The sequence below is a fragment of the Bicyclus anynana genome, chromosome 10 (genome assembly GCF_947172395.1).
Source record: "Bicyclus anynana chromosome 10, ilBicAnyn1.1, whole genome shotgun sequence".
Taxonomy (NCBI): Eukaryota; Metazoa; Arthropoda; class Insecta; order Lepidoptera; family Nymphalidae; genus Bicyclus; species Bicyclus anynana.
This window is the reverse complement of record NC_069092.1, coordinates 3,505,913-3,532,772: the sequence shown is the minus strand read 5'-3', so window position 1 is coordinate 3,532,772 and position 26,860 is coordinate 3,505,913. Positions and strand designations below refer to the sequence as shown.

The window sequence follows — 26,860 nt, the reverse complement described above, 5'->3', positions numbered from 1 at the left end:
TTCATTATCTGTTAATGTCAATACCAATGTCAGATGCAAAACGTCATTGTCACATGTTTGTACGTGTCATTAATGTCATGTCATGTCATTGGTGTCATTTTGAAAACATAACCAATAAATATAAATTTGAAAACGAAAAAAATAGAAAAATATCACGAAAAAAGCATTAAATAATGTATTAATTTTTATAGTGATACAGTTTTGTTATTTGCGGACTTTTTTTTATTCCTAATTATCTTTGTACTACTTTAAAAATGCCGACAATATCAGTAAAACGCGATGCACTTTTTGGTGCATTAGGAAAGACATACAGTAAGATATTATCTAAACTTCTAATTTTGTTTATGTACATACTCCTTAATCGCGCTTCCTTTATTCTTTCACTATTCGCACTTCGCAGATTTAAAAAATTGCGACCCAATTTCATATTCGCGGATCTGATTGCCGAAAATAAAATCTGCAAATGTTAACTTAAAGAATATCTTTATTTATATATTTTCTTTATTCTTCTTCTTTAAGATAACTCAAAGAAGAAGAATAAAGAAAAAATTTCAAAACCCTTCAAACCATTGTCTTATGGTAGGCGTCCACATACATATTGGACGCATCACATCAAACGGCTCTTAGAATGCTTTGCATAGAAAGTCACAAGTGTTTCTACTGATCCTCATCATATTAAAATTATAGATTGTGTGATACATATTATACAGAAACATGGATGCCTACCATAAGACAACAATTAATTCATATGGTCAAAAACTTCAATTAATTGTTTTTTATTTTGTCATCCATGTGTAATCCTCTATAAATTCACATAAAATACCATTTCATATTGACAATATGAAATGGTATTTTTTTGGTTTCTGTATTCACAGCACATTTACAGGGTGTATCAAATTATGAGCTTTTGCTGTACTTAAAATGTGTACTTATTCTACTGTATTTAAAACGGAACCTCAATATTACTGCCATAATTATTCAATTTCAGCTGATGAAGAATTCCAAGATTTATGTTTTGAATTTGGTCTGGAATTGGATGAGGTTGTAAGTAGAAAATAACAATATAAGGATCTTAGTTTGTCAATCTGCAATATTGTAGTACTTTAAAACATTTGTAATGTCTATTTCAGACCACAGAAAAGCAAATGCTCATCAAGGAGCAAGGTGAACAGGCTGGCTCCGGAGTGTCTGAAGAGATTTTATATCGAATAGACATCCCTGCTAATAGATACGACCTGCTATGCCTGGAGGGACTTGTTAATGGCATACTCGTTTTTCAGGGCAAGTCAGTGGTTTATGAATATCATTAATTTTATCATTGTTAGCCTATTTTTAATGACCCATTACAGGGTGCTGCCCTTCTTTTTGCATTAAGAGAGGGATTTGGATCTTAAACAAAACCTTGAACTGTAGCAGTCTGTGAGACCCTGCATCTATAAGAGTTACAAAAAATTTGAATGTCAAGGCAATAGTTGCAGGGGAAATTATAGGGTCATCACTAGAAGGATGCAAGTGACCACAATGATTTGAAAGAAGATTTTTAACCTATCAGACAAAATAGCTTGGTAACAGGCTCAAAATATGTATTGTTTTACCAAGGACAGAGCTATCAAAATATTAATAACTCTGTATTGTTGTCAAAATGTAGTATTTTCCTTGATATTTTTGCATATTATTGTGAATTGAAAAATGTTTCAGAAAAGATCCACCGTCATACAAACTGAACAAATATGAAGACATATACTCCCTTCACTTGACTCCAGCTACGGCTCAAATAAGGCCATACGCAGTGGCTGCAGTGCTTAAAGGTATTTCCTTCACTAAGGAGAGCTACAACAGCTTCATTGACTTGCAGGTATGTAATAGTACATTATGATATAAGTGTGGTAAAATTACAGCCGAGGCGACATTGCTATTCCAAGCCGTAGGCGAGAGCTAGCAACGAAAACTGTAGTTATCAAAATACCTATGCCGTATTATGTTTTATAAAATATTTACGAGTAAACTCTTTGAACACACTTTCTGAAAATCAATTTGCATCTCTGCTTGTTTTCCTTATGATGAAATTTCGATACCCTTGTATGACATTTAGGTATTATTTGTTTAAATAACAATTATTAGTTGTTTAATAAGCGACTGAATGAAATTAAGATAATTATGCACATTTTTCCAGCTCAGTTTTGATGAGCTGATACCCTGTCTATAGTATAAAATATTGTTGGTATTGGACAGTTTTTAAAGAGATAACAAATAATAATATCTATAATACAATTTTCCAGGATAAATTACATCAGAATATATGCAGAAAGAGAACCCTGGTGGCCATAGGAACTCACGACTTGGACACAATCCAAGGCCCGTTTGTATATGACGCTTTACCACCAAATGAGATTAAATTCAAGGCACTGAACCAAACCAAAGAAATGACAGCCACTGATCTTATGGAACTATACTCTGTAAGTGTAATGAAATATTATGGTAGGTTTGTAGTTTCATAACCATGAGGATGACATGGGAATCTATTTAGAATGCTTTAAAACTATATTATTATTAAATTAAGAGTATCTTTAACCCACAAGTTTGCCAACTACACTCTCACCCACCATGGAAAATAGAAAAGGATAATTTCTATAGTTTCACTTTTAAGATTTATCTATCGCAGAAAATATGCGTTTGTTTGTTTTATACGAATAAACAAACTTTTACTTAATATTTGAGGTACTATCTCATAAAGTAACTGACATACTTTTGTATTGACTAAACATTTTATTGATCAATTGCCTGAAGATTAAGGGGTCGAAAGTTACTCTTCTCAAATTCACACTTTAAACGTAAGAAGTTCGATATCTAACCTTTAGACTTAGGGTGCTTTTCCGCCAGACATGTGCTACGCTACGTTGCTATGGATGGGATTGATATCCACCTATCATATTCTATGGTGCACATAGATTAGCACTGGTGGAAACTGATTCAACTAAGATATGTTTTTTATATGGATGCCTGCGAATTGCGATGCCTGTGTTATGGATGCCTGCGATAGGCCGTCGCGAATGGCTCGCCGCACCGCCCTCACTGCTTCCCTACTGGTATTGGTGGAAACTGTTACATAGTTTCGTAGCGTAGATTTCACATCTTCGTAGCCTAGCTGCATAGCATATCTCTGGTGGAAAAGCACCCTTGGACTAGTGTGCCCAGTTCTAAAACGATCATTACAATTAATTGGAAACGAAAAAGAAATATTGGTCATATTAAAAAGAAGGAAAGTCTAGTATTTTTTTTAAATTTCAGACTCACCCCCAATTAAAACAATTCCTGGGAATTATCAGAGACAGTCCCGTGTACCCTGTGATCAAGGACAAGAATGGCGTGGTGCTCTCAATGCCACCAATCATCAACGGCGAACACTCCAAAATCACTTTAGACACTAAGAATGTGTTTATTGAATGCACTGCTACAGATCTTACCAAGGTAATATGAGTTATTACTTTCTAAACATCGTAAGGAAACCTGCATACCAATTTTCTTAATTCTCTGTGTGTGTGAAGTCTGCCTATACAAGATTTTTAGTACATTTTTCATTTCTGTATTGTTCTGAAATGTGGGCAAAATTTCCGACATCTTCCTTTGTAGTGGTGACATGAGCGGCTACTCGTGCGTTCGAAAATTTTACGTAAATAAATCTAATAATTTATCTCGTATTTTTCAGGCCATAATAGTTCTCGATACAATAGTATGCATGTTCTCTGAATACTGCACCAGCAAATATGAGGTGCAGCAATGCAAAGTGTTTGCTCCCGACGGCACGTACGAGCTGTACCCTCAACTGCAGTACAGAGATGAAATCATCAATGTGGAGAAGGCCAACAACTATATTGGTATCAGGTACGCATATCGTCATGATGATGTGATGATGATGATGAGGATGAATAATCCCCACTAAACCAGTGTGGTGGCCCATTATAACGTGACTGGTTTCAGCGACAGTGATTGTACCATCATTTTGTGATAGAGGAAACACCTCGGGCAGTTACCAGGACTTGTGACCTTGGGTTTAAAGAAACCTTTTAGAATGCATTAACAATCACCTCCCCTGCTCAATAATTACAACAGAAAACATTATTGCACAAAATCACTAACACGACTAGCAGCGTGACGGTGTTCACGCTGCCTAACAAAGAACTGAAATACAGTCATCAAATACCCTCTTATTTATACCATCACTGTTGCAACAATTTCGTAGAAGTACCTCCTTTTTATTAAATAAATAATGAAATACCACTCGTACCCCAGGAACTAGTAACATTTATATTATTGTATTTATTTTCATACCGCAATGCGCTGGTATGATAAAATTATGATGATGAAAACCTGCCAAGCGCAAGTAAGTTGCAACTTGCGCGGCATCAAGTATTATAAAAATCTTATGAAGATCATAAACTATCAGAGCAACAAAGACTAATGTTAATTTAATTTAATTATTCTGATGAGAAAAATCTCTGTAGACTCAGATAAGAACAAAAAAACTGGAAAGGAGAAACAAAAAACATTCATACAGCCGACCATAGAACCTCCTTCTTTTTGGAAGTCAGTTAAAAATGTTTAACATTGTTTTTACTCGATAACATCCATTTTATCACAGAAATATTTTCCAGTTGTGGGAACCTATGGCCTCGACCCTTGGATGCAGTGCAGTAAATAATAAAAAATAAATATACTTACACAATTATTTCACATCACTACTTAAGCCCAAAGTAAGCGTAAAGCCTATGTTATGACTCCTAAGATAACGAATTTTATTACCTGACACTGGAAAACACCCATACTCATAACATAAATATTTTCCACTTGTGGGAAGCGAACCAACGCTGTGGATGAAGAGAACAGGGTTACTCCGTAAGACCGTCATAATGATGAAGGTGTATGGACTTTCAGGGAAAACGGCGACAATCTCGCAGCATTGCTGTCTCGGATGTGTCTGCCGGCCGCGGTCGAGGACTCAGTGCTGCACGTGAGGGTTCCGCCGACGCGCCATGACGTCATACACGCCTGCGACCTGTATGAAGACATCGCCATTGCTTATGGGTGAGTGCACAGTTAGCTGTTCTTTAGACTGGATGCAGGGACCTTGTCCGAATCGTGGATAAGGGTCCTTGCGCACTATGTATGTGTTTGAAATTAGGACAGTCAGTTCAGATAAATTGAGACTATATGTTTATACGTACCGAGTAGTCGGCCGAGGGCACTGTCTTGCCCGTTTGCTCGGTACGTGTGATCAAGGCTTTAGTGGTCATATGTGTGTGGTCCACACGATTGGATAATATGTGCTGCTCGGGACAGTGTCAAATTCGGTAGTTGCCTCGCTACCCCTACATCTAAACCTAAAGGATCGCCCAAATGGAGATGCTTGCGTGGTAGATACGCCCTACAAGTGGGCTGTCGTGATCTGGTACGATGGTCGTTATTTCTGTTTAGATACAACCGCATAGAGCGGCGCCCGTGCGCAGTGGTGACGTCGGGCGGGCAGGTGCCGCTCAACAAGGTGACGGAGCAGCTGCGACAGGAGTGCGCGCACGCCGGCTTCACTGAAGCGCTCACCTTCACACTCGTGAGTGACCACTATGTTACCTATATACTTGTAACGTCGGGCGGGCAGGTGCCGCTCAACAAGGTGACGGAGCAGCTGCGACAGGAGTGCGCGCACGCCGGCTTCACTGAAGCGCTCACCTTCACACTCGTGAGTGACCACTATGTTACCTATATACTTGTAACGTCGGGCGGGCAGGTGCCGCTCAACAAGGTGACGGAGCAGCTGTGACAGGAGTGCGCGCACGCCGGCTTCACTGAAGCGCTCACCTTCACACTCGTGAGTGACCACTATGTTACCTATATATTTGTAACTTTAGGTGAGCAGGTGCCGCCCAATAACAACAATATTAAATGGTTCTCGCACATACAGTTTGAATACTCAAATAGACAGCTGTATCAATATTTTATTAATTCTAAGAATTTTATTAAAATGCATTCGCAGTAGCATGCATTCGCAGTAAAATCATTCAGTAAGTAAGTAAGTTCATTCTAAAATCTAGTCATTTTCTTGAATGTTATGGCCCTTGATGGGCAATTTGACCAAATAGAAGATCTGGCTATGACATAATAATTCCTGTCTCTTGGAAATGCTCTAGCATTTTGTTTTATTATTATTTATTTTTTCTTGTCATGTGAAATAATTGGGCCTATGTTAACATTTTGATTTCTTTCATTGGCAGTGTTCCCGAGAAGATATAGCATCCAAATTGGGTGTGAACATCGACACCGTTCCCGCGGTCCACATCTCCAACCCCAAGACCCTGGAGTTCCAGGTGGTGAGGACTCTCCTGCTGCCCGGCCTGCTGAAGACGCTCGCCGCTAATAAGAAGATGCCGCTGCCTTTGAGACTATTCGAAATCAGCGATACTGTTCTAAAAGATGAGGCAGCAGGTAATAGGGATGATGACAGTTTTTTAAATTGTACATAAATTAGGAGTAGACTAATAGTAAAGCAATCATTACTTTCGAACCTACAGGGATTTAAAGGGTCAGATTTGCAGTGCTGCCACGGATCCCTGAAAAACGCCCCATACGAAACGGTACGATTTAATGACGTACATCGTACTGACGTACATCGTACTGACGTACATCGTACTGACGTATATCGTAATGATGAAAAATGTCACATTTATGTAAGGAAGCCAGACAATCTTTGCTTTTTATTTATAAATTAGTTAACATTGACCTTATTTACCCAAAAAATACCATAAAAATCAATATATTCAAACCTAGTCATCATCCCCAGCATTATTTTTTTCGATGAACGTCAGTACACGTCTATAAAGAACTGGAAAGTACATGATCAGAACTTCGCGGTCCTATTAGAGCATCCAGGATCGCTAAAATCTGAGAATTCATCACTTCATGATGTTGATGTCCATTCCATGAAATAGTTGTATTTCATGAAATGAAAAATATTCTTTGCCCACTCCGAAATACTTCGCTGCCAAGTTATATCCGATATTACGTTTTAATTAGGTTATAGTAAATTTTAATGCGCGTGCGTTACGTGTAATGCTCGTAGTGCCGCCCACACGTAGAATTCGCATTACATTACAAGGTGGATTACATTACGCGTCTGGACCCGGCTTTAACTGCCTCACTGAAAACATTTTTGTATGTCAATTGATTTTTTTAATATAAATTGATATTGCAGAGACCGGCGCTCGCAACTCGCGGCGGCTGTGCGCGGTGTACTGCGGCAAGGCGGCCGGCTTCCAGTTCGTGCACGGGCTGCTGGACCGCGTCATGGCGCTGCTGCGCCAGCCCTGGGACCAACGCGCCGGCTACTGCTTGCGACAGTGTGACGGTAACTGTTTACTACCAACACTAACGTATAGACACGAGTCACCAACGCGCTGGCTACTGCTTGCGACAGTGTGACGGTAACTGTTCACTTTACCAACACTAATGTATACAAATCACTTTAAGTATCACACCATTTTATGAAAGCCTGTATTCGTATTCCAAAATGAATGAGAAATAACCCAAAGGCCTGATCTTAGATTTAATGACTTCATGACGTGCCTGGCTATTTCATGACACAGTTGTAGCTACTCGTACTTCATGAAATGAAATAAACTCACTATTTAATGACGCAGTGGTATTCTACTTACTACGCCACTACTACTGAAGCGATTTGGCTGAAATTTGGATTGGAAATAAATTTTACTCTGGATTGACACATAGGCTACTTTTTATCCCGAAAAAATCCATGGTTTCCCGAGATTTGCGAAAACTGATGATTTTGATGATATGAATGTTTGTTACTCTTTCACGCCTCGACTATTGAACCGAATTAGCTGAAATTTGGTATTAAGATATATTAAAGCCTGGATTAACACATAGGCTACTTTTTTACCGGAAAAATCCACGGTTCCCGAGGGATTTGCAAAAAACTAAATTCCACGCAGACGAAGTCGCGGGCGTCCGCTAGTTATTATTATAAAATCATTTCAGATCCAGGCTACTTCCCTGGCCGTTGCGCCGAAGTGTTACTCCGAGGTCAAGTTATCGGTAAAGTGGGCGTGGTCCATCCCAACGTGTTGACAGCGTTCGAGCTCACCAACCCCTGCTCTGCTGTAGAAATTGATATTGAACCTCTTTTGTGAAATGATAACTTTTTGTATAATTAATGACTGTTATGTTATCGCTTGTAATTATATCAATTAAACAGATTTTTGTGTATTTATTTGCATTATCTAAAACATCAATTCTTTTATTCAAAAATAGTTTCGAATAATAGTGATTAATGATAATTTTGACACTTATAGGTTTGTGGCGATGCATTAATATTTAGGTTATATAATAATTGTAAGTTTTATTTATAACTCTTTAAGCTGCATTGTACAAAACCCACGCAACATTCCTTTGTGTTAGAATTACGTAACGCCGATGGAATGTCAACCCTTGTTAAGTGCTTCACACTTAGCCAATAACAGTTTCGACGTATAGGCGCCAGTTCGATTCTCCAATGACAGCCGTTATATTTCGGGATACAATAATCCTTTGTTCGTAAAGTATTATAAATACTTAATCTTGGCCCCACTAGGGCAGAGTACGTTAAACGGCTTAACCGGCTACCACGCTTACGGCTAAATCGCGGCTCTCATTTCAACGTCATAAATGCGTCGCATACGCATTCGATTCATCTTTGTTATTTAGTTTGTACATTCTATTTTTAGTTCTATTCCGTGTACAAATATTAAATATACCTTTTTATATTAATTATGGGAGTTTAATTCATACACCACACGCGCGCTCCCATAGGTTCATAATGTTAAATTCTTTAGCGACTACTATCAGACGATGATAACGATCGGGACCAACTGCTTTACGTTCGTAAGCACACTGGTGGGCTAAGAAGTGTTACTAAAAAAAGTTCTTATAAGGAGAAACTCAGTAGGTATTACACAGCTTGACCTAGGACCTCGTGATCTGAACCTAAATACGCAACTGTACCACCGAGGCTGATAATCCTACTGCACAAAGCAAAGCGTATATTGATGTCTTAGACCATTAATAACGGTCTAAGATTGATGTCAATAGATTTGGTGCAAGTAAATTGTGGCAGTGGATTAGTATATCGAGGTTGGATTGTATTTACTTTGTTGATATCGCACCAAACATTGATCATATGAATTTAAATATTTTTTCAAGGAATCTGCTTTTAATTAAATACGAAAACCTACCCTGAAAAATATGCATTTAAATAACGAATCCCTATCCGATCCGGATCAGTTGGTTATTTAATTATTTTGTTATTTAAAAATAATGAATAAATTAATAAACATTTTGGTGGCACCATGTTAAAATTAAACAAACACATTCGATATTACAATTTATTGTGTGTATGGTAAACAACAGCGCACAAACAATATAACTATAAAATACTTTTATTTATACACACACACCATTATGCTCGTAAGTAGACACTAATGGCCTTACTTATAAACGTTACTTAAATTCATGCAACAAAATGCGTCTGAGAAAATTGAACCTAATGTGCATTGCTTTTAAGCTCTATTTACCCTGAAGCAAAACTTACACAAAAAGTTTTTAAGTCAATTTCACTTAAACTACTTTTTTGACGAGCCCGTCGTGAACCCCAGACCTTAGTCAAGCTGAAAGTTTGTCAGCTCATGCTACTACCATAAGTAAGTACGGTAGTCAATAGGGATGATGACAGGTTATTAAATTGTATATAAATTAGGAGTATGCTAAAAGTACTTACACAAATTTTCTAAAAGTAACAGGGTATCTGCGATCATTACTTTCGGAGTTACAGAGAATTAAAGAGTCAGATTTGAGGCTCTGCCACAGATCTCTGGAAAACGCCCCTTTCAAAATGACACGAATTAATGACGTCGTTGGTTCGCTGATCGTTAGATTTGTATGGGCGTTCAAACAAAATTACAAATAACTTTGTTATTTGGAAGGAAGAATTTTAGTAGATTTTGAAATTTTATAATCTTATATTTTTGCAAACATACAGTCAATCTTTGTTTTTTACATATTAATTAGTTAATATTGACCTTATTTACCCGAATGTCTCAATAAAATTAATACATTCAAACCTAGTCATCATACCCATTATGGAGTTTGGAACGTGGCTTTGGGAGGTAGCAGGTTTTAGGGATCCAGTCCCTCAACCGTCTGACTACTGAAATAACAAAGGTCTGCGGTTTACAGGGCTCTACGTCTATAACGTTTATAAGTAAGGCCGTAAATTTTTAGATTATAACTTGTCAAGTTAGGGTAATCCTATATAATATTACTTTATAAGATTTAATTCTATACTGAAATACTTTTTATACAATACAAATAATTTAAAATCATGAGGTCAACTCACAAAAAATAATAGAATAAAAAATAGATATAACTCATATTTTACGGGACCATATAAGATCGCCATTTTAAAATATTTGGAGAGCTTTAATGGAGAGACATTTTGAGGAGGTATTCAAGTATTTAATATATTTAATACGTTTACAATTTACTAAGAGTAATTTAAATCAAAATAAACATTCAGAGAGCCACAGATCACAGATTTAAATTGAATTTGAAAAAAATGGGTTTATTATGCGTTACAGTTTCATAGATCCAAGGTCAAGAAATAGCCTCCTCATTTTTTCCACTAGCTCATATACCGATAACATAAATTGATTAGCTTAAAACAAAACTTGTAAAATAAATTTATCATACTGAGCGTCTAAATAATTCGAGTGGGTTCACAGTAATTTTAGTACCAATATGTCCTAAAATGAGCATAATTTCGATTCTTTGCTTTTTTATAAATTAGTACATACATTTTCTCTAAAGGCTCTCACACATTGAACGAGCCGCACCGCAAATAACTATTCGTAGATAGTGAAAGTAATTTCTTAAATGAATTACAACAGTATATCTTGGAATTTGCTTTGATAAGAGGTTAATTGCACAACGCCCTCGCATTAGCGACGGTAATTGAAAATAATAAATTACTTTTTATAAAAGCATAATAAAAAATGAATGATGCAGTGTATAAGATAAAAAGAGTACTTAAATGTAATTTTATCATTAAAACTCAGTAAAATATTGTCGATTGCAAATACATTGGGCCTCCTTAAATAATAATAATATTCCCCCTGCTTACAACAGTAAGAACTTTGGCCAATATTGATATTTCTTTTCTCATCCATATTAATTTTACCCAAAGTTTCAAAGGCCAGGGACAGTGTATAGAATACTGAATTTTCTATTTTCACTTTCTTGATTAATGAACTATAGGTCTTTGAATCACCATTGTCTAAAAGCTGACAAAATTTGCAGATTAAAATGGCCAAATACTGTAATTTGGCACTACAAAAACCAATATCATATCAAGAATAACACTAAAAAGTATGGATCGGCTCGACCAAGTGTACAGGAATAATATTATCAATTTTACACCAAAATACTATGTTTCATAAGTAATAACCATCTAAAACTTACGTCATTAAACACAATGCATCAATTTCTGCTATATCTAGAAGCCAATAAATAAACAACATTCTATCCTTTTTAAGGCACATGAGTTATTATTATAATTGACTATATAAAACATCACAGTGAAGTATTAAAGCCAAAATATTAGTATAATTCTAGTATTTTATTATTTTTATACATATATTTATAATATATTTTTAACCTTGTATAAACTAAAGGTTTTTAATACAACAATACCTTTTACTTCATATATGGGCCAGTCTTGAAGCAACTTTGAGATTCAATCATAGGTTATGTAGCATATTTCTAACTAGGCCATCCATAGCCACGCCTAAAACTTTAAACTCGGTGTATACTGCTATACTAACTTATGTGACACTCCCTCATTGTTTTATATTCTAAAGTCTAACTACTACTGTATTTTTAAATTTCACAAATCTGCCTATATATTTAAATTGATTCGCTGAGTAAGTATACCTCCAATCTAGGCCTTCGTCTAATTAGTGATACACAGTTCGATGTCGAATATCGCGATATCGCAACATTTTCGCTGGAAATGTAATGGACAATGCACCGTGGATAAAGGTTAGTGTGAAAGGTCTATTATAATAAATATTATAAGCCTATCGATTTTTAGATTATATGTACAGATTTTAAGAATCAAGCAGTAGTCTGATCTTAAAAATACTTGCTACTGGCAAGTATATTTATTTATTTGCAAGTAAGTAGGCAACTGCTACTTTTGTAAATAAATACTAGAATTATAATATACATGTCAGCTTTTACACATTGCTGTGAGATAAACTATTCTCAGAAATACAGTGTAAATTATTCACAGAAATACATAGTAGTGAACTATTCACATAATACTATAAATATATCTAAAATACTGATGTATGTCATATCTATTGAATTTTAACAACAATATTTCCAGGAAATTTTATATACTTACTTATAAATTCCCAATGTTTGGGAAGTTTTACGGACATATTTATAAACATGGATTAAATTTGAAGTATCAATTTACTTCAAAGTAAATTAAACTTTAAATAGTAGTGATTAGGTCCACTTTACTTTGAAGCAAATTGAGGCTTAAATCTTATTCCATGTTTCTTAATATGACTGTTAGAGTTATACCTCATTGGAGCAAAAATGCTATTAACCCAACACCACTTGCATTTCTATGGACATAAGCTTGCTATGTCAACTCTGTTGCTACACCACATACCCTTGGTTAGGGTGAGTCAGGTGCTGGGTGGCACTAATGAGTTTCAACCTTTAATCTTTACACTTCATTAACTGAAATTAAAATGCAACTTCTTACAATTTCATAACTTTTGATTATTTTAATGTGGGAACTAGGTCAACAGTTTTACTATATCATAATTTTTTATACCACAAACAAGCATTTATTATTATAATCTAGTATCTTATGTATTTATTAAAGATTACACGTAGCATTAGTATAAAACATACACGTAAATATTGCACATCTTAGAATTCATCTAGCCATTCATTTCCCTTCATTAAGAAACATTTTATAAATATGATCTAAAAAGTAGGTTAAAATTTAACTAGGACATTATGAGTAAATTTGATAATTATTTTTTGTTATTGTTTAACAAGTCATTTTCATGTATTAAATAGCTGCATAAAACATTTTAACTTGTAGATCTAGTTTCTATGGAAATATCCTAACAAATATTGTACTTGGAGCTTTTCGGCTTTCCATTCGTGATATCTGCGAAATTCTGGAATACCATTCCAGATTCCGTTTTCCCTACTACCTACCTCAATAGCACAACAGTAAGAGAGGTTGGATTCATCACCGAGGGGTGGTTCAATCCCCGCCCCGTTGGTCTATTGTCGTACCCACTCCTAACACAGTCTTTCCCGACTAATTGGAGGGTAATGGAAACATTAGTCATATTCAAACAAAAAAAAAATCAAAAACCTAAAACATGGGTGGGTGTATTCAAGTTAAGAGTGAATAGGCATATTTTAGGCAAGCGTATTTCATCATAGGCTCCATCATTGCTTACCGTCAAGCGCTCGCCTATATAATGTAAAAAAAAGCGCCCATGTTTAGACATTAATATAAGTATTCCTATTCAAAATTGTATACTAATATGTTCAGTTAATCTAGAATTATAAATGATATTAATATCATGTCTTTGTTTAACATAGATTTAAAAACAACATTTCATTAAAATATGTCTGAGTATGAGTTAAGTTAGTCAAATAAAATAAAAATCTTTTTAATACTAAGATCAATAGTGAATCATGAACTCTGGAGTTTTTCTGTTTTCTAATAAGAATATATAATATCTCACTACCTAGTCTACAGTAATTTAAGTAACATTTATCTTTTCACACCTATGTAACCTTGCCTAAACTAAGCGACATTATATAATATTATAATACATTTTTTTTATATTTATAAATAAATCAGAGTTAGCATAAATTTAATATGCCCTACAAATGTCTTATTTTCCTATTTTTTCTGTTTACTAAATGATTTATTTCCCTATATCTTCTACATTAACACTTAAGATTTTCACATAAATTCCCAGTTAAATAAAACACTCTGTATACTTTTGTTTTCTTATAAAGATGCATCAGCTATAATTCAAAAAATTATAACATTTACAAAGTTCAGTAAGAGTAACAATTTTATTGTTTATTTTATTGTTTCACTGTGGACGGATACCGAGCTGCTTTTATGTATAAATGAACAACCATATCAATCAAGTAGTAACTCTATTTTGTTATACATTCTTTCTAGTTCTGCCCTTTTGAAATCCCTAGCAACTATGAAAGGGCACAAGTAGAAGGACAACTCTTTCAGATTAGGGGCACTGGTTTTGATGACCTTGGCCACTTGCATTGTAACGTGGTGGCATCTTGACAGGCTGAGGTATGTCAGATGTTGGAATAAATTCTTCGAAAAGTATGCCAATAGAGCATTCGTTGAGAAATAACCGTGACGTAACTTCAGGGATCTCAAACTTTTCAGTCTGTACAAATGCAACAGACTAGAATCAAACAATGTTTTGCAAGTCATTATGTGTAAAACTTGCAGAACCTTACATTTTGATATTAAGGAGATAATATCATCATTCAATATGTCTCCATATATGTGCAAGGCTCTTAATGTATTTTGTTTTGTCTTGAGTAGAGACTCTAGGAAGTCGGCGGGTATATTCTTCATTTTCTCCATATTGATGCTCGCTAAATTTACACACTGCAACATGCTGTACAAACTACTGTGGGTCAATGCAAAGTTGGACAGAATGAGAGTCTCCAAATACTTCAGCTTTTCAAAAGGCAAGTGATACACAAAATTTCCATTAGCATTCTCTGTAGTTTGCACGATTAATGAGTTGCGAAAGCTCAGGAGTTTCAAATTAGGCCAGTGACCCAAGTCGTCAAAAATACAACTATCAACTAGTGATATACTTATTTCTAGGTGAGTCAAGTTAGGACAGTAACTTATTAATGAAGTTCTGACTTGAGAATACAACTTGAAATACTGTAATTTTACTTTCTTTAAATATTTAGCCACAAATGGGACGACACTGTCACTTACTCTCACATAGTTCTTCATGCATACAATGAGGCGGGTGTTGTCCCATATGCAGGGCGTCAGGCAGAGCTGCTGCCATCTCACACATACCTGTGCCACCGCCAGCACTGATTCAAAATCGATCATAGAAAAAATGTAGATAAGTAATTCATTCGGCAGATCATTGATGGTGAGGAAATGAGACCCCGGCTGGATACCGGTCATCTCCAGATGCACCATCCTTATTCTTGGTGCCCCACCCCTTCGTAGTCCTGGAAATACATTTTTACTTTTGTCACAGAATATTACTTATAATATACTTCTCATCAATAAATTTGAAACAGCTGCAGGTACTGTTCAGGAAGCATGCAAAAAAAAAGAGTGATATTTTTACTATAAAGCTTATAATTTAGTCTACATAATTAATACATATAAGTAAGAAGTAAATATGTATTTGTTTTCATTATATTATTTTTTATTTCTGCCACACTATGGACCCAGCAATCGCACGACGAATCCATGAAATGCTCAGGTATTCGTCTCTCTTGATATATATTTATAAAGTTATCAGAAACGTCTAAAGCAGCAACCCCATAAACCATGCATTAAAATATATATAAACAGTTGAAAAAATAAACCTCGAATTGATATAGCAATAACATAAACAAATAATCAAATATGTTGGTCTGAATTCCTCTCGCATAGCAAGTTTTAAATGGTCCACATACCTCGGAATTGCCTTGCTTCCTATTCGAGAATATATTACTGTTTGCTTTAGTAAAATCATAATTTATGTAAACTCTGTTTTTAAATGATAATCACAATTTGGAGGGCGGATACTTTGGGAAGTTGAGTTCTGCTTGCGAGGTTAAATTATTCATTGTAAATAGTAGAACAATTCATTTAACTAATTTTTATAAAAGAAATATTAAAAATAACTTTCATCTTTGACTTGATGCTATTTTTGTATGACGTTTCGATTGTGACATTGACAATTGACATAACAATTCAATGACAGCTGACGTTTATTCAGCGCCTGCGTTTAGTTGTTGCATCTTGTATTTAGAAAATGTAATGAAAAAGCCGGACGGCCTTACCCTTTGTAGTTCGCAATATAATCAATATTGCAAAGTATAGTTTTTGAGATTTTATAACAAATGTATAGTTTCAGAATTTTTCCTATAAGACTATATTACTTTCCCACAGTTCTAGGCCATTGGTTCCCAAAGTGGTCCAGTTGGGTCCAGACCCCAGACCCCAAGGATCTACGGAATGGGGCGTGTTCTAAATAAAACAAGTGAGAATTTTTCGAATTGAGATTTTGCTGTAAGTACCTAGATGTTAGAAAGTAAAGTTTTTTTGATTGGGCATCTTTGCTTTTTTACATCCACTCACAGCACAATAAATTCAGCCATAAATTCTCACTTTTTATCGAAAACTGATAATTTTGTTGTTAATTTTATTGGAACTGAGCCGAAACAAATATCCATAGTTAGATATAATTACATATTAGGTATATTGTACACACAATGAGTTTTTTTTTTTTTTTTTTATTCTTTACAAGTTAGCCCTTGACTACAATCTCACCTGATGGAAAGTGATGATGCAGTCTAAGATGGAAGCGGGCTAACTTGTTAGGAGGAGGATGAAAATCCACACCCCTTTCGGTTTCTACACGGCATCGTACCGGAACGCTAAATCGCTTGGCGGTACGTCTTTGCCGGTAGGGTGGTAACTAGCCACGGCCGAAGCCTCCCACCAGCCAGACCTAGACAAATTAAGAAAATCTCAATCTGCCCAGCCGGGGATCGAACCCAGGACCTCCGTCGTGTAAATCCGCATACCACTGCGCCACGGAGGCCGTCAAAAAAGTGAGTGTAAGTAAGCACATTATGTAAGAGGGTAAAATAAAATAATGTTTTTTAAAATTTTTTTAATGGTTATATTTTATAAATAAATCAGAATTTTAAAATAAACTTGTACCTATCTAAGTAAAGTTGATAAATAAATAAAAAAACGAAATAAATCAGTATTACTTAAAAACAGGTGGTAAATACGTTGCTGCCGGTGTTGAAACTGATATTTGTGTGGCAGTATTTTCAACGGGAGGCAGGTAATCTTGTGCTGGTGCTATTTGTACAGTTTGCTCAGTAACTTGAGCCTGGTTGGACGACTGGTTTTGAGTAGCCGGTTGTAGGTAACTAGTTGTAGGTCTAGATACAGCAGCATTCACTTTAGTAGTAGTTTGTTGTTGAGTACTTGGTTGCAGGTAGGTAGAACTTGGTCCTGAGACAACAGCATTAGTATTTGTTTGTTGTTGGGTACCTGGCTGCAAGTAAGTAGCACTTGGCCCTGAGACTGCAGCAGTAGAAGTCGTTGATTGTTGTTGAGTCGGTCCTGCGACAGCAGCGGTGGATGTTGTTGTTTGTTGCTGGGTATTTGGTTGCAAGTAAGTCGTGCTCGGCCCTGTGACAGCAGCGGTTGAAGTTTTTGTTTGTTGTTGGGTGTTCGGTTGTAAATATGTAGCACTTGGTCCAGATACTGAGGCCGTAGTTGCAACTTGCATTGTTATTGAGGAAGTACGTGGCGGTAGGTATTGATCGGATGGTGGTATGACTGGCGTTTCTACCACAGCTTGAGTATTGGTAGTTACGCTACCACCTCCAGATGTAGGTGGTAAATATTGTGGCGCATTTGTTGAGATAGTATCAACAACAGCAGTATTAGATTCTCTTGATGGAGCATTATATAGATTCGATACAGAGGTTACCGTTTGGGTTCCAGTGTTTCCTGAGTTTTGTACTTCATAATTGTAGCCGCCTGAAACTGATCCTCCCCCCGTAGTTACAGTACCTCCTGTTTTTGAGGCAGTGTTTTGTGTAGCTCCATCGTAGTTATAGCCAGAGGAACCTGATGCTGAACCAGTAGATGTAGTTGAGCTTCCACCAGTTGCAGCAACAGTATTCTGAGTACCACCACTATATCTATAACCACCCCCACCTCCTGAAGTAACTGCTGTAGCACCACCTGTGGCAGTGCTCTGTGCAGAACTGTACCTGTAACCTCCACCTCTGCCACTTCCACCCCCAGAAGTGGTTGATGTTGATCCTCCCGCTGAACTTGAAACAGCATTCTGAGCTGCATTGTACCTATATCCTCCTCCCCCATTACCTCCTTCAGAAGTGCCTCCTGAAGAACCCGTACCAGTATTTTGTGCAGCACTATTATACCTATAACCATCGGATCCCGTAGAAACACTGGCAGAGCTTCCAGTGGACACTGAAGCCGTATTTCGTCCAGTACTGTATCTATAGCCATCACTTTCTCCTCTACTTCCCGTAGAACCTACAGATCCTGAGGTGCCACTCTGTGCTCCACTGTACTTATACCCGTTGGCTGAGCCACCTCCAGCTCCAGTTGATGTCGCTCCAGTGTCTCCTGTCGACACTGAATCATAGTTATAACCAGTGGCATCTGATCCTGATATACTTCCCGTAGATCCAGCTACATTGGTTTGAGCAGCGTTGTAGTTGTAACCACTCCTGCCCTGCCCTGCCCCTGCGGTCGCTGTGGAACTGGACGCCGAAGAACCGGAGGAGTAGCCAGTGTTAGCTGAGCCGCCTGCAGGTGCGGGGTATGCATAGTACATTTGTAGCGCCGATGTCCTGTCAACATTTGTGGCTTGAGTCGTTGAAGCAACAGTTCGAGAAGGTAATGTAAAAGATATAGTAGGACGATCGTAAACATACCCAGCTTGACGCCTTACGCGAGTGTTTCTCACTCCGAACGCTGCATTCGTGTTAAAATATTCACAACTTGTTCCTATAAATAGAATACACAACAGAAATGAAACACATCTAAAGCATATGCCCATTTTTAAAACAAACGCTAGAAGGCGGTTCAACGCAAATCTGCTGAGTTTATAATATTCGTAAGAAAGCTGTTTCGTGACATTACGAAATCCGCGCTTCCATACTTAACCCTTGAGCTGCATCGCATCTATAATTTGAATTATTATTTAGAATTTTCAAAAAGGAATGAATTCCAATATTTCTATTCTTACAACAAGTCGCAAAGCTGAGGTGGCAATGGGCACGGCACATACTTCGAAAAGCCAAAGTACGTTGTGGTCCTAAGGTGCTGGAATGGTGACCACATTAGAAAACGCAGTGTTGGTCTACCCCCCACCAGGTAGACTCACGACATCAAGCGAGTCGCAGGGATTCGCTGGAAGCAGGTAGCTCAGAATCGTGATGTTTGAAAGGCCTGTGTCCTGCAGTGGACGTCCATCAGCTGATATGATGATATTGATGATGATGATTGGTACACTAATAACAAAGATGAAAATATATACGAGAAAATATATACTATGTACGAGAAGTTATAGTAGGTAAGAACCTACTTCCCAGGCCTTAACCTTATATCAATAGGAAAAATATAAACAATGCAATTATTTTAATGTGAATGAAATTTTAATGATCTTTAGATTAGTTATGTGTATTCAATTAATACTAATTATTATATTGTTTATATAAAAGCTTAAAATGTAGAGTAAAACAATATCAATGTTTTTAGCATAGTGTTTTAATATTAAAATACCATTTGCATTAGAGGGTTTGTTTATAAGTTAAACCATCTTGCGGTTTAGTTAAATTACAGCTAAATAAATTAAATCTGTTTATAATAGTTTGCTTAGTGTTTGTGTAGGCATTGTTGTCACAACATCTGTGTGTGATTTCAATTATGTCAAGGCACTGTTTTAATTAAACACTCAAGAGCTAAAATGTTTGCGATCTCTTTGCTGAACCTTGTTAGCAGCTGCATTTCGACGTTTCTATATATTATCCATTAATTCTATAGATTTCCAATGACTGTAGATGCTATTTCATCATTCAGATTTTAATCCTCCTAATAAGTTAGCCCGCTTCCATCTTAGATTGCATCATCACTTACCACCAGGTAAAATTATACTCAAGGACTAACTTGTAAAAAATAAAAAAAAACTTCACTCCTTCCTTCAACAAAAACAACTGCTAATTTATTGCATGCTGTTTTCAGTACGTTGCCTTCCAAACCGGTACAAGAGAGTCAGAAGTATATAACTTTTGACTTTTAAATAGGTACATAACATGATTATAGTTTTGCGCATGCAATTGATAAAAACTTGGTATGACTGATGACATACTTACATACATACCTATCTGAAGATAACAACAAATCGCTAGCATTTCGAACTGCCGAGGCCATGGCAAGTGAAAGGACGTTCAACCATAACCAAACCAACCAGTAGTGTTAATCTTGTAACTTGTGGACGTGCATTAGTTATTTAGTTACTAAATATTTTTTAATAAATAAAATAGTTCGGTACAATTAACGTTAATTACGTTTAATATTTAAAAGGGTACGTACATTATTACTAAGCGTCTATATACTTATATTTCAGTACCATCGAGAAGGCTCTCTAGCAGGCCTCACCAAAGCTGCTTAATAATTAGGTTTTTATACAGATCAAACCTGTGTAAAGCTAGGATTTATTACAAGTGAGATTTTACCATTCATACCTACTTACCTAATTTGTCGTGATTTCGTCAAATGATTATTTTATTACGGACTAGCTAAGGCCCGCAGTTTTACCAGCTAAGATTCCGTTCCGTGATTTTTGCTTTCACACGTAAGGGGCCCCTGTAGTATGGTGGGACCGTAATACAAACTACTACTACGGCTACTACGACTAATACGGCGGTAGCTTTGCCCCCGGTAGTATTACAAATATCTATATCATATAACATTACCTTGCAAGGCATATACTAGAAGCATATAAAAAAGTAAGATTTATTATTATCTTTGGTAATTTACAGACAATGGTGCTAAAACTGTATGGAGTGTCTGACGGCCCACCGTCCATCTCGGTGAGGCAGGCCTTGACAGTATTGGAGATTCCCTTTGAATTGATTAATGTTGATTATGGCGCAGGAGAACATATGACTGCTGAGTATGCGAAGGTAATAATTGGTCCAAAACTCAATTATTTAGTGAATGTTAAAGACGAAAATACAATATTTCTTAAATATAAAAAATATTCAACTTATTTGCTGACACTAAACGAATTCTTGATATTCAAGTCTTACAATTACATCCAAGTTTATATTAGACTAGTAGACGCCGGGCGGTTTCACCCGCGTGGTTTCCGTTCTCGTAAGAATACGGGGATAAAATATAGCCTATAGCCTTCCTTGATAAATGGGCTATCTAACGCTGAAAGAACTTTTCTAATCGGACCAGTGGTTCCTGAGTTTATCGCGATCAAACAAACGAACTCTTCAGCTTTATAATATTAATATAGACTAGCCGACGCCCCGCGTATTAACCTGCGTAGTTTCCGGTCCCGTGATAATACGGAGATAAAATACAGCCTGTGATATTTACAAATAACGTGGCTTTTTATTAGTAAAAAAAACAAATAAACAAATCGGTCTAGTAGATCCTGCGATTACCCCCAACACCACTAACTTTACCTCTTCATAATTATAATATATATTAGCAAAACTTTGCGGATTCACCCGCGTAGTTCCAATTCCTATAAATTATAGCTAAACTATAGTCAATGTTGCTCCCTGAGAATGCAGCTTTCCATTGGTAAAAGAATTTTTCAAATCCGTTCTGTATCGGTTTTGAGTTTATTAATTTTATACAAAAATACAAATCTTTCTTATTTATGACATAAGTGTAGATGAGCTTTTATGTAACTACACCAATTTACTAATATTTTGCAGATGAATCCACAAAAAGAGATCCCTGTATTGGACGACGACGGTTTCTTTCTAGGCGAAAGCAACGCCATTCTGCAATATATCTGCGATAAATATAAGCCAGAATCAAATCTGTATCCACAGGAGCCGAAAGCACGGTACTCACAAATTCTTAATTATTTATATACGTTGTTAGCACTTAATATATTGGTACAATTATTATTGCGAACAGGAAAATAACAGTTAACAGGATAAAGTAGTATGTATTTCTGTGTCTACTGTACAAGCCAGTTATTGATATTTATGTTTAAAATCTGTATTTCTAATATATCTACGAGTATCTTATATCATATATTATATTAATTATTTTATGTATATAAATTTTGTTGGCCTGTCTAAATAAATATAAAAAGTATTGTATTTTTTTTTCAGGGCTATCGTGAATCATAGACTCTGCTTCAATCTATCTACATACTACGCTAACATATCTGCATACACAGTAAGAAATTTATTCTAATCAATTAAGTACTCAATTAGGTGAAAAAATATAATTTTGGAAAGATAATGAAATAGTTAAAAGATCTAACATCTTAAGTTAGCTCGCTTCCATCTTAGGTTGCATCGTCACTTACCATCAGGTGAGATTGCAGTCAAGGGCTAACTTTAAAAAAAAAAAAAGTTAGCAATATTACCTACACCAATTTACCGGTACATTGCCTGAATCACTTTAGAATTTAAACATTCACAAATGGGTTTCTAAACGTTTTGATCAGTCTGCAAGTACGTATTATTAGATATTTTCTACATTTTGGATTCTATCTAAATGCGATAACACTTCATGAACTTTTGTGCATTCGCAAGAGTTGCTAATGATATTTGATGAATGATGAGATTAATAACGAAATTTCCCTCGTAAGTTCCCAACGTTGTAAGTAAATATTACCATAAAAGCAAAGTTATATTTCAGATGGCACCAGTTTTCTACGATTATGAACGTACTGATTTGGGTCTAAAGAAAGTGCACATGGCATTAGATGTATTGGAGACTTATTTTGAAAGATTGGGCACTAGCTATGCGGCAGCCAATCACTTGACTATCGCTGACTTTCCTCTTATTAACACCACCATGACTATGGAAGCCATCGATTTTGATTTCAGCAAATACAAAAAGGTAATAATCAATTGGTATAATATTAATACAAAATATTATACTTTACAATAGATTTAGATGAAAATACTAAAAGTGGAGAGATCATTTTTTTTTATTGGTATGTAGAATACTATTGTTTATTAAATTAGCTGCATGATTAGTTTGATGATTTATATTCAAATTGTCAAAATAATAAAATAAGCTGTTTTCAAATCTGCACTATCTGAGTGATACACACTTATCAAAATATGTCTAAGAAGCTCAAAGTCTACAAATGTTGAGATTTGTCAATTTTGGAATCTGTTTCTGCAAATTAAAATCCTTTATAAATAGTATTTATTTTAAAACATTGTAATTTTTTCACAGGTTTCCAAATGGTACAGCGATTTTAAAAATAATCATCCCGAACTCTGGAAGATCTCTGAAGGTGCAATGAAGGAAGTTCAATATTTCGTGAAGAATCCACCCGATTTAACGCATTTGAATCACCCGATACACCCGGCCCGTAAAATTGCTAAATAAAATAAATTAAATATGATAATCCTGATTTTCGTGAACATTCAGCCTTTTAGGAAACGCATCTCTTCATAAAACCCAAACAAGAATGGGAGCAGCAATCGCTGTTGTTGTTACACTGAAAAAAAAAATATATAATAGATAAAACATGCTAAAAACAAAAAAATATCAAAAAAAAAAAAAGATAAGACTAGCATTACGTGTTACATATTATGTATAGAAATTTTACTGTATAATATTTCACAAAATATAGATTTATGTAAATATTTCATATGCACTAATAGTTATTACTTATTATAGTAGGGAAGCCTAAGAGGAGATTTTTGCAGTTACTCGAGCGCGGCAGATGAACATAAGGAAGTGTATCTTGCACGTTGTTCAGTTTAGGGCAACCAAAAAGAAAATTAACTTCAGAAATAATCAACCAGCACGTGAGATTAAGATGAGGTAGGTAAGTTAATAGATTTCAGCGTAACGTAATGGAATGGAAGGGTTCCAAAGTTACAAAATAAGTCCCTTATATTTCTGTTATCGGGACACGAGCGCGATTATTTTTTTACTAATTTCAAACGAAGTAATTTCCGGAGTCGCTCATGTTTTGTGATGATTTCAGTAAGCTTATATAAGTAATAAAAATTGTCTTTAAAGTCTGTAGTCATAAGGATGTTTTAACAGAGAAACAATTACATACATATACATTTTACATTCAAATTCAATTCAAATTAAATAGTAGATAAAGAAAACTTACAAACTCTCCTATTTCAGCACATTTTTTGCTTAAAATTGTCAACAAATCTTCAAATGGAATTTCCTCACTTAGCTCATTAGTGTCAACATGTCGAGGCGCCGGTACTTCGTCTATGACAATCGTTACTCTATTTGTTAAATATGCATTAACACCATAAGTAACAATAACAATAACAAAGCAAAATACAAAGCATAAACGATTCATGGTAACTGACAAGGGAACTTAATTCATTCAAGTCATGCTTCGATGAAGCTTGTTGGCGAATGATGCAGTAAGAGGAAACGGCTTTGTCTATATCATAGGTTCTCAACCTTATTTTACCCAGGCAGAGGCTCCTTTGATCCTCGTTCATCCGAAGCCGAAGAATCCGAAGAAAATTTTATAATTGTCATAAAAAAGAACATTAATAAAATCGTATAGGTAATCCAATTAATTGTAATTTTTTATTGAGCATTCACTATAAAAATAAATTAAAAAATTCTATAAGAAACGTAAGCCTAATCTAATAACTATACAAAACTCTTTCACGTAAATCTTTCAGTTCAATTTACTTCGTAATATGTGAATTTTCACACGCTTAGATTTTTTTTGGAAGTATTATTTTTTGACTATGTGATTTGAAACTACCTGTCTGTGCCATCTCAATGGTTTCTTTTCTCGGTACTCTGCCTGCAAATCTCAATTTCCCACAGGGGGTGTTATCGCTCACTTTGAGAACCTTTGGTCTATGTGAATCACCAAAGCCTGTTTAAAATTATACAGACATATGCGTAGGTACCTACTTAGTATCCTCGCTGCACTACGGATACGGAAAAATAATATAATTAACTCAAAGTTGTTTGTTTGCGTTTGAAATTATTTTCTCTTATTAATAATTACGTAACATTTCAATATTGTTCTTTTTAACTAAGGAGTTTTTGGACACATCCGTACTTCCAACCGAAACGGGCGGGAAGTTCAAATTTCAATTCTTTTTCACCGTAATAATTATTCCTAACTTATTATTATAAAATGACATAAATAAGAGACAAAAACAGTTTCACGTTATTAGTAGTATACCTTGTAAAAAAACTCATTTAAACATCATAATTAATTTATTATTTTTAACATTTCCAATATAGGTAAAAGTAGGTGAAACGACTTTTAAATATTGTATAAGTAATTATTTAACTTTATAACAGGTCGCAAATTCTTCTTTAGTTGATTTGGTTGATCTAAATTACTTATCAAATTAAATAACTTAGATAAGTTAACTTAAATAAATAAAATGTTGATTATTCAAGACACGCATCGTTTCATGTAGCCCAAGCAAGAGTTGGTGCAGCAGTCGCTGTGGTTCATGCACTGAAAAAAATAAAGTATTGAATAGAAACAGGAATACAAGCAGTTACTTCGCGGAAGTTCATTATGAATAGGGAGTAATTGATATTTTACTATTCTCCGCGTAAAACTGACTAATCCAAGCGACAACGTTAACCCAGTCCAACAGAAAATCCTTATAGGCACGTACTAATACATTTCTCTCCGAAACTTGAGCATCCTGCGGAGATGTACACTCAACAATGTTTAGTTCGCAAATTAATTCGCTTGGATTCGTCGGTTTTTCGCGGATTCTTCCATTGAAGATTATGCTTTTTATGTTGTAGTTGCAGCGTAATTAAACTTATCTATACTTTGTTCTAAACTAGAAATCGAACCCAGAATCACCAAGTTATAAAATAACGCAAAACTAGGTCATAGGGGTAAAATTTGTAAATAATTAATCTAAGCAATTTTCTTGCTGTAGCTAAAATAAAAACAATAAGTGTAAATCTTTACGCTACGTTGAAGAAACACGAAATTATGAAAAGCAAAAGCTAGTTTAAAATTATTCTACATGTTACATATCATGATATATGCACTCAATCAATATAGGTACTTAATCAATAAATAATTATAGATTAATCAATATTTAGGTACCATGGAACTGTTGGATGCTGGCGGCTCGAGACCGTGGTATTTGCAAGTCCGTACAAGTGGCCTATGTCCAGCTGTCGACATCCATCAGCTGATTACGATAATTATAATCAGCCGATGATGATGATGATGAATACGAAACTTATGTAGATAGACTAACAAAAAATGAACTTACAGCTTCTGTAAAATACTTACAAATTCACCAATTTTGGCGCATTGCTTGTTTACCGTGACTTCAATTGGTTCACTCTCTAGTGCAAGCTTATTTTCAACAACATCTTTGGGCACCGGTACATCCTTCGTGAACACAGCATCCAAATTCCTACCCTGTATCAGGAATCCTTCAGAAAAACCACACGCGACAATCAAACAAACAAGTAGAACGAAACACACACGAGCCATTGTGATTTGTAAAATAAATTGTTTTCGGTTGTAAAATGATTTGTTTTGAGCCCAAGGGTGTGGCAACGACTGTTGACGCTGAATTGTCGGCAGTCCTTTTATGATTCTACATACGTTCACATACCCGCATATACGATTAATGGTACTTAGGTATTTGTCAACTGAATGATAAGGCTATCCGTTACTTTCAACTCTATCGACAGGGCGGTTTCTTTTTTTGT

General features: G+C 35.6%; 5 protein-coding genes and 1 long non-coding RNA gene across 7 annotated transcripts; 2 read left to right on the top strand and 4 right to left on the bottom strand.

Moving 5' to 3' along the window:
• Positions 1-86: 86 nt before the first annotated feature.
• LOC112049912 (phenylalanine--tRNA ligase beta subunit) lies at positions 87-8,264 on the top strand. 2 transcript variants are annotated; one of them, XM_052883918.1, is made up of 12 exons: positions 87-312; positions 989-1,044; positions 1,131-1,285; positions 1,699-1,855; positions 2,280-2,456; positions 3,289-3,468; positions 3,707-3,882; positions 4,933-5,082; positions 5,473-5,734; positions 6,267-6,477; positions 7,244-7,472; positions 8,047-8,264. In XM_052883918.1, exons 1-11 carry the CDS (start codon positions 255-257, stop codon positions 7,468-7,470), a joined length of 1,809 nt encoding a protein of 602 aa, XP_052739878.1. In that variant the 5' UTR covers positions 87-254; the 3' UTR covers positions 7,471-7,472; positions 8,047-8,264. The 2 variants fall into 2 exon arrangements, with proteins under 2 accessions (XP_052739878.1, XP_052739877.1); XM_052883917.1 differs by having other exon boundaries at positions 88-312; positions 7,244-7,396.
• Positions 8,265-9,414: 1,150 nt separating this feature from the next.
• On the bottom strand, positions 9,415-16,106 carry LOC112049930 (F-box/LRR-repeat protein 2). The gene is made up of 2 exons (XM_024088001.2): positions 15,847-16,106; positions 9,415-15,390 (listed from the first exon to the last, which is right to left on the bottom strand). The coding sequence occupies exon 2, from the start codon at positions 15,356-15,358 to the stop codon at positions 14,297-14,299; it is 1,062 nt and encodes a 353-aa protein (XP_023943769.1). The 5' UTR covers positions 15,359-15,390; positions 15,847-16,106; the 3' UTR covers positions 9,415-14,296.
• Positions 16,107-17,006: 900 nt separating this feature from the next.
• LOC112049923 (uncharacterized transmembrane protein DDB_G0289901-like) lies at positions 17,007-20,197 on the bottom strand. Its single transcript, XM_024087989.2, has 2 exons — positions 18,868-20,197; positions 17,007-18,783 (listed from the first exon to the last, which is right to left on the bottom strand). Exons 1-2 carry the CDS (start codon positions 18,990-18,992, stop codon positions 17,151-17,153), a joined length of 1,758 nt encoding a protein of 585 aa, XP_023943757.2. The 5' UTR covers positions 18,993-20,197; the 3' UTR covers positions 17,007-17,150.
• Positions 20,198-20,368: 171 nt separating this feature from the next.
• Positions 20,369-23,558, top strand: LOC112049938 (glutathione S-transferase 1-1). Its single transcript, XM_024088013.2, has 6 exons — positions 20,369-20,519; positions 20,977-21,120; positions 21,892-22,025; positions 22,300-22,366; positions 22,835-23,038; positions 23,384-23,558. The coding sequence occupies exons 2-6, from the start codon at positions 20,980-20,982 to the stop codon at positions 23,537-23,539; spliced, it is 702 nt and encodes a 233-aa protein (XP_023943781.1). The 5' UTR covers positions 20,369-20,519; positions 20,977-20,979; the 3' UTR covers positions 23,540-23,558.
• On the bottom strand, positions 23,337-24,541 carry LOC128198426 (uncharacterized). The gene is made up of 2 exons (XR_008251144.1): positions 24,282-24,541; positions 23,337-23,651 (listed from the first exon to the last, which is right to left on the bottom strand). It is a non-coding gene; the product is annotated as an uncharacterized LOC128198426 (long non-coding RNA).
• An 815-nt stretch (positions 24,542-25,356) lies between these two features.
• Positions 25,357-26,739, bottom strand: LOC112049948 (uncharacterized). The gene is made up of 2 exons (XM_024088025.2): positions 26,433-26,739; positions 25,357-25,625 (listed from the first exon to the last, which is right to left on the bottom strand). Exons 1-2 carry the CDS (start codon positions 26,637-26,639, stop codon positions 25,560-25,562), a joined length of 273 nt encoding a protein of 90 aa, XP_023943793.1. The 5' UTR covers positions 26,640-26,739; the 3' UTR covers positions 25,357-25,559.
• Between the last annotated feature and the right edge of the window lie 121 nt (positions 26,740-26,860).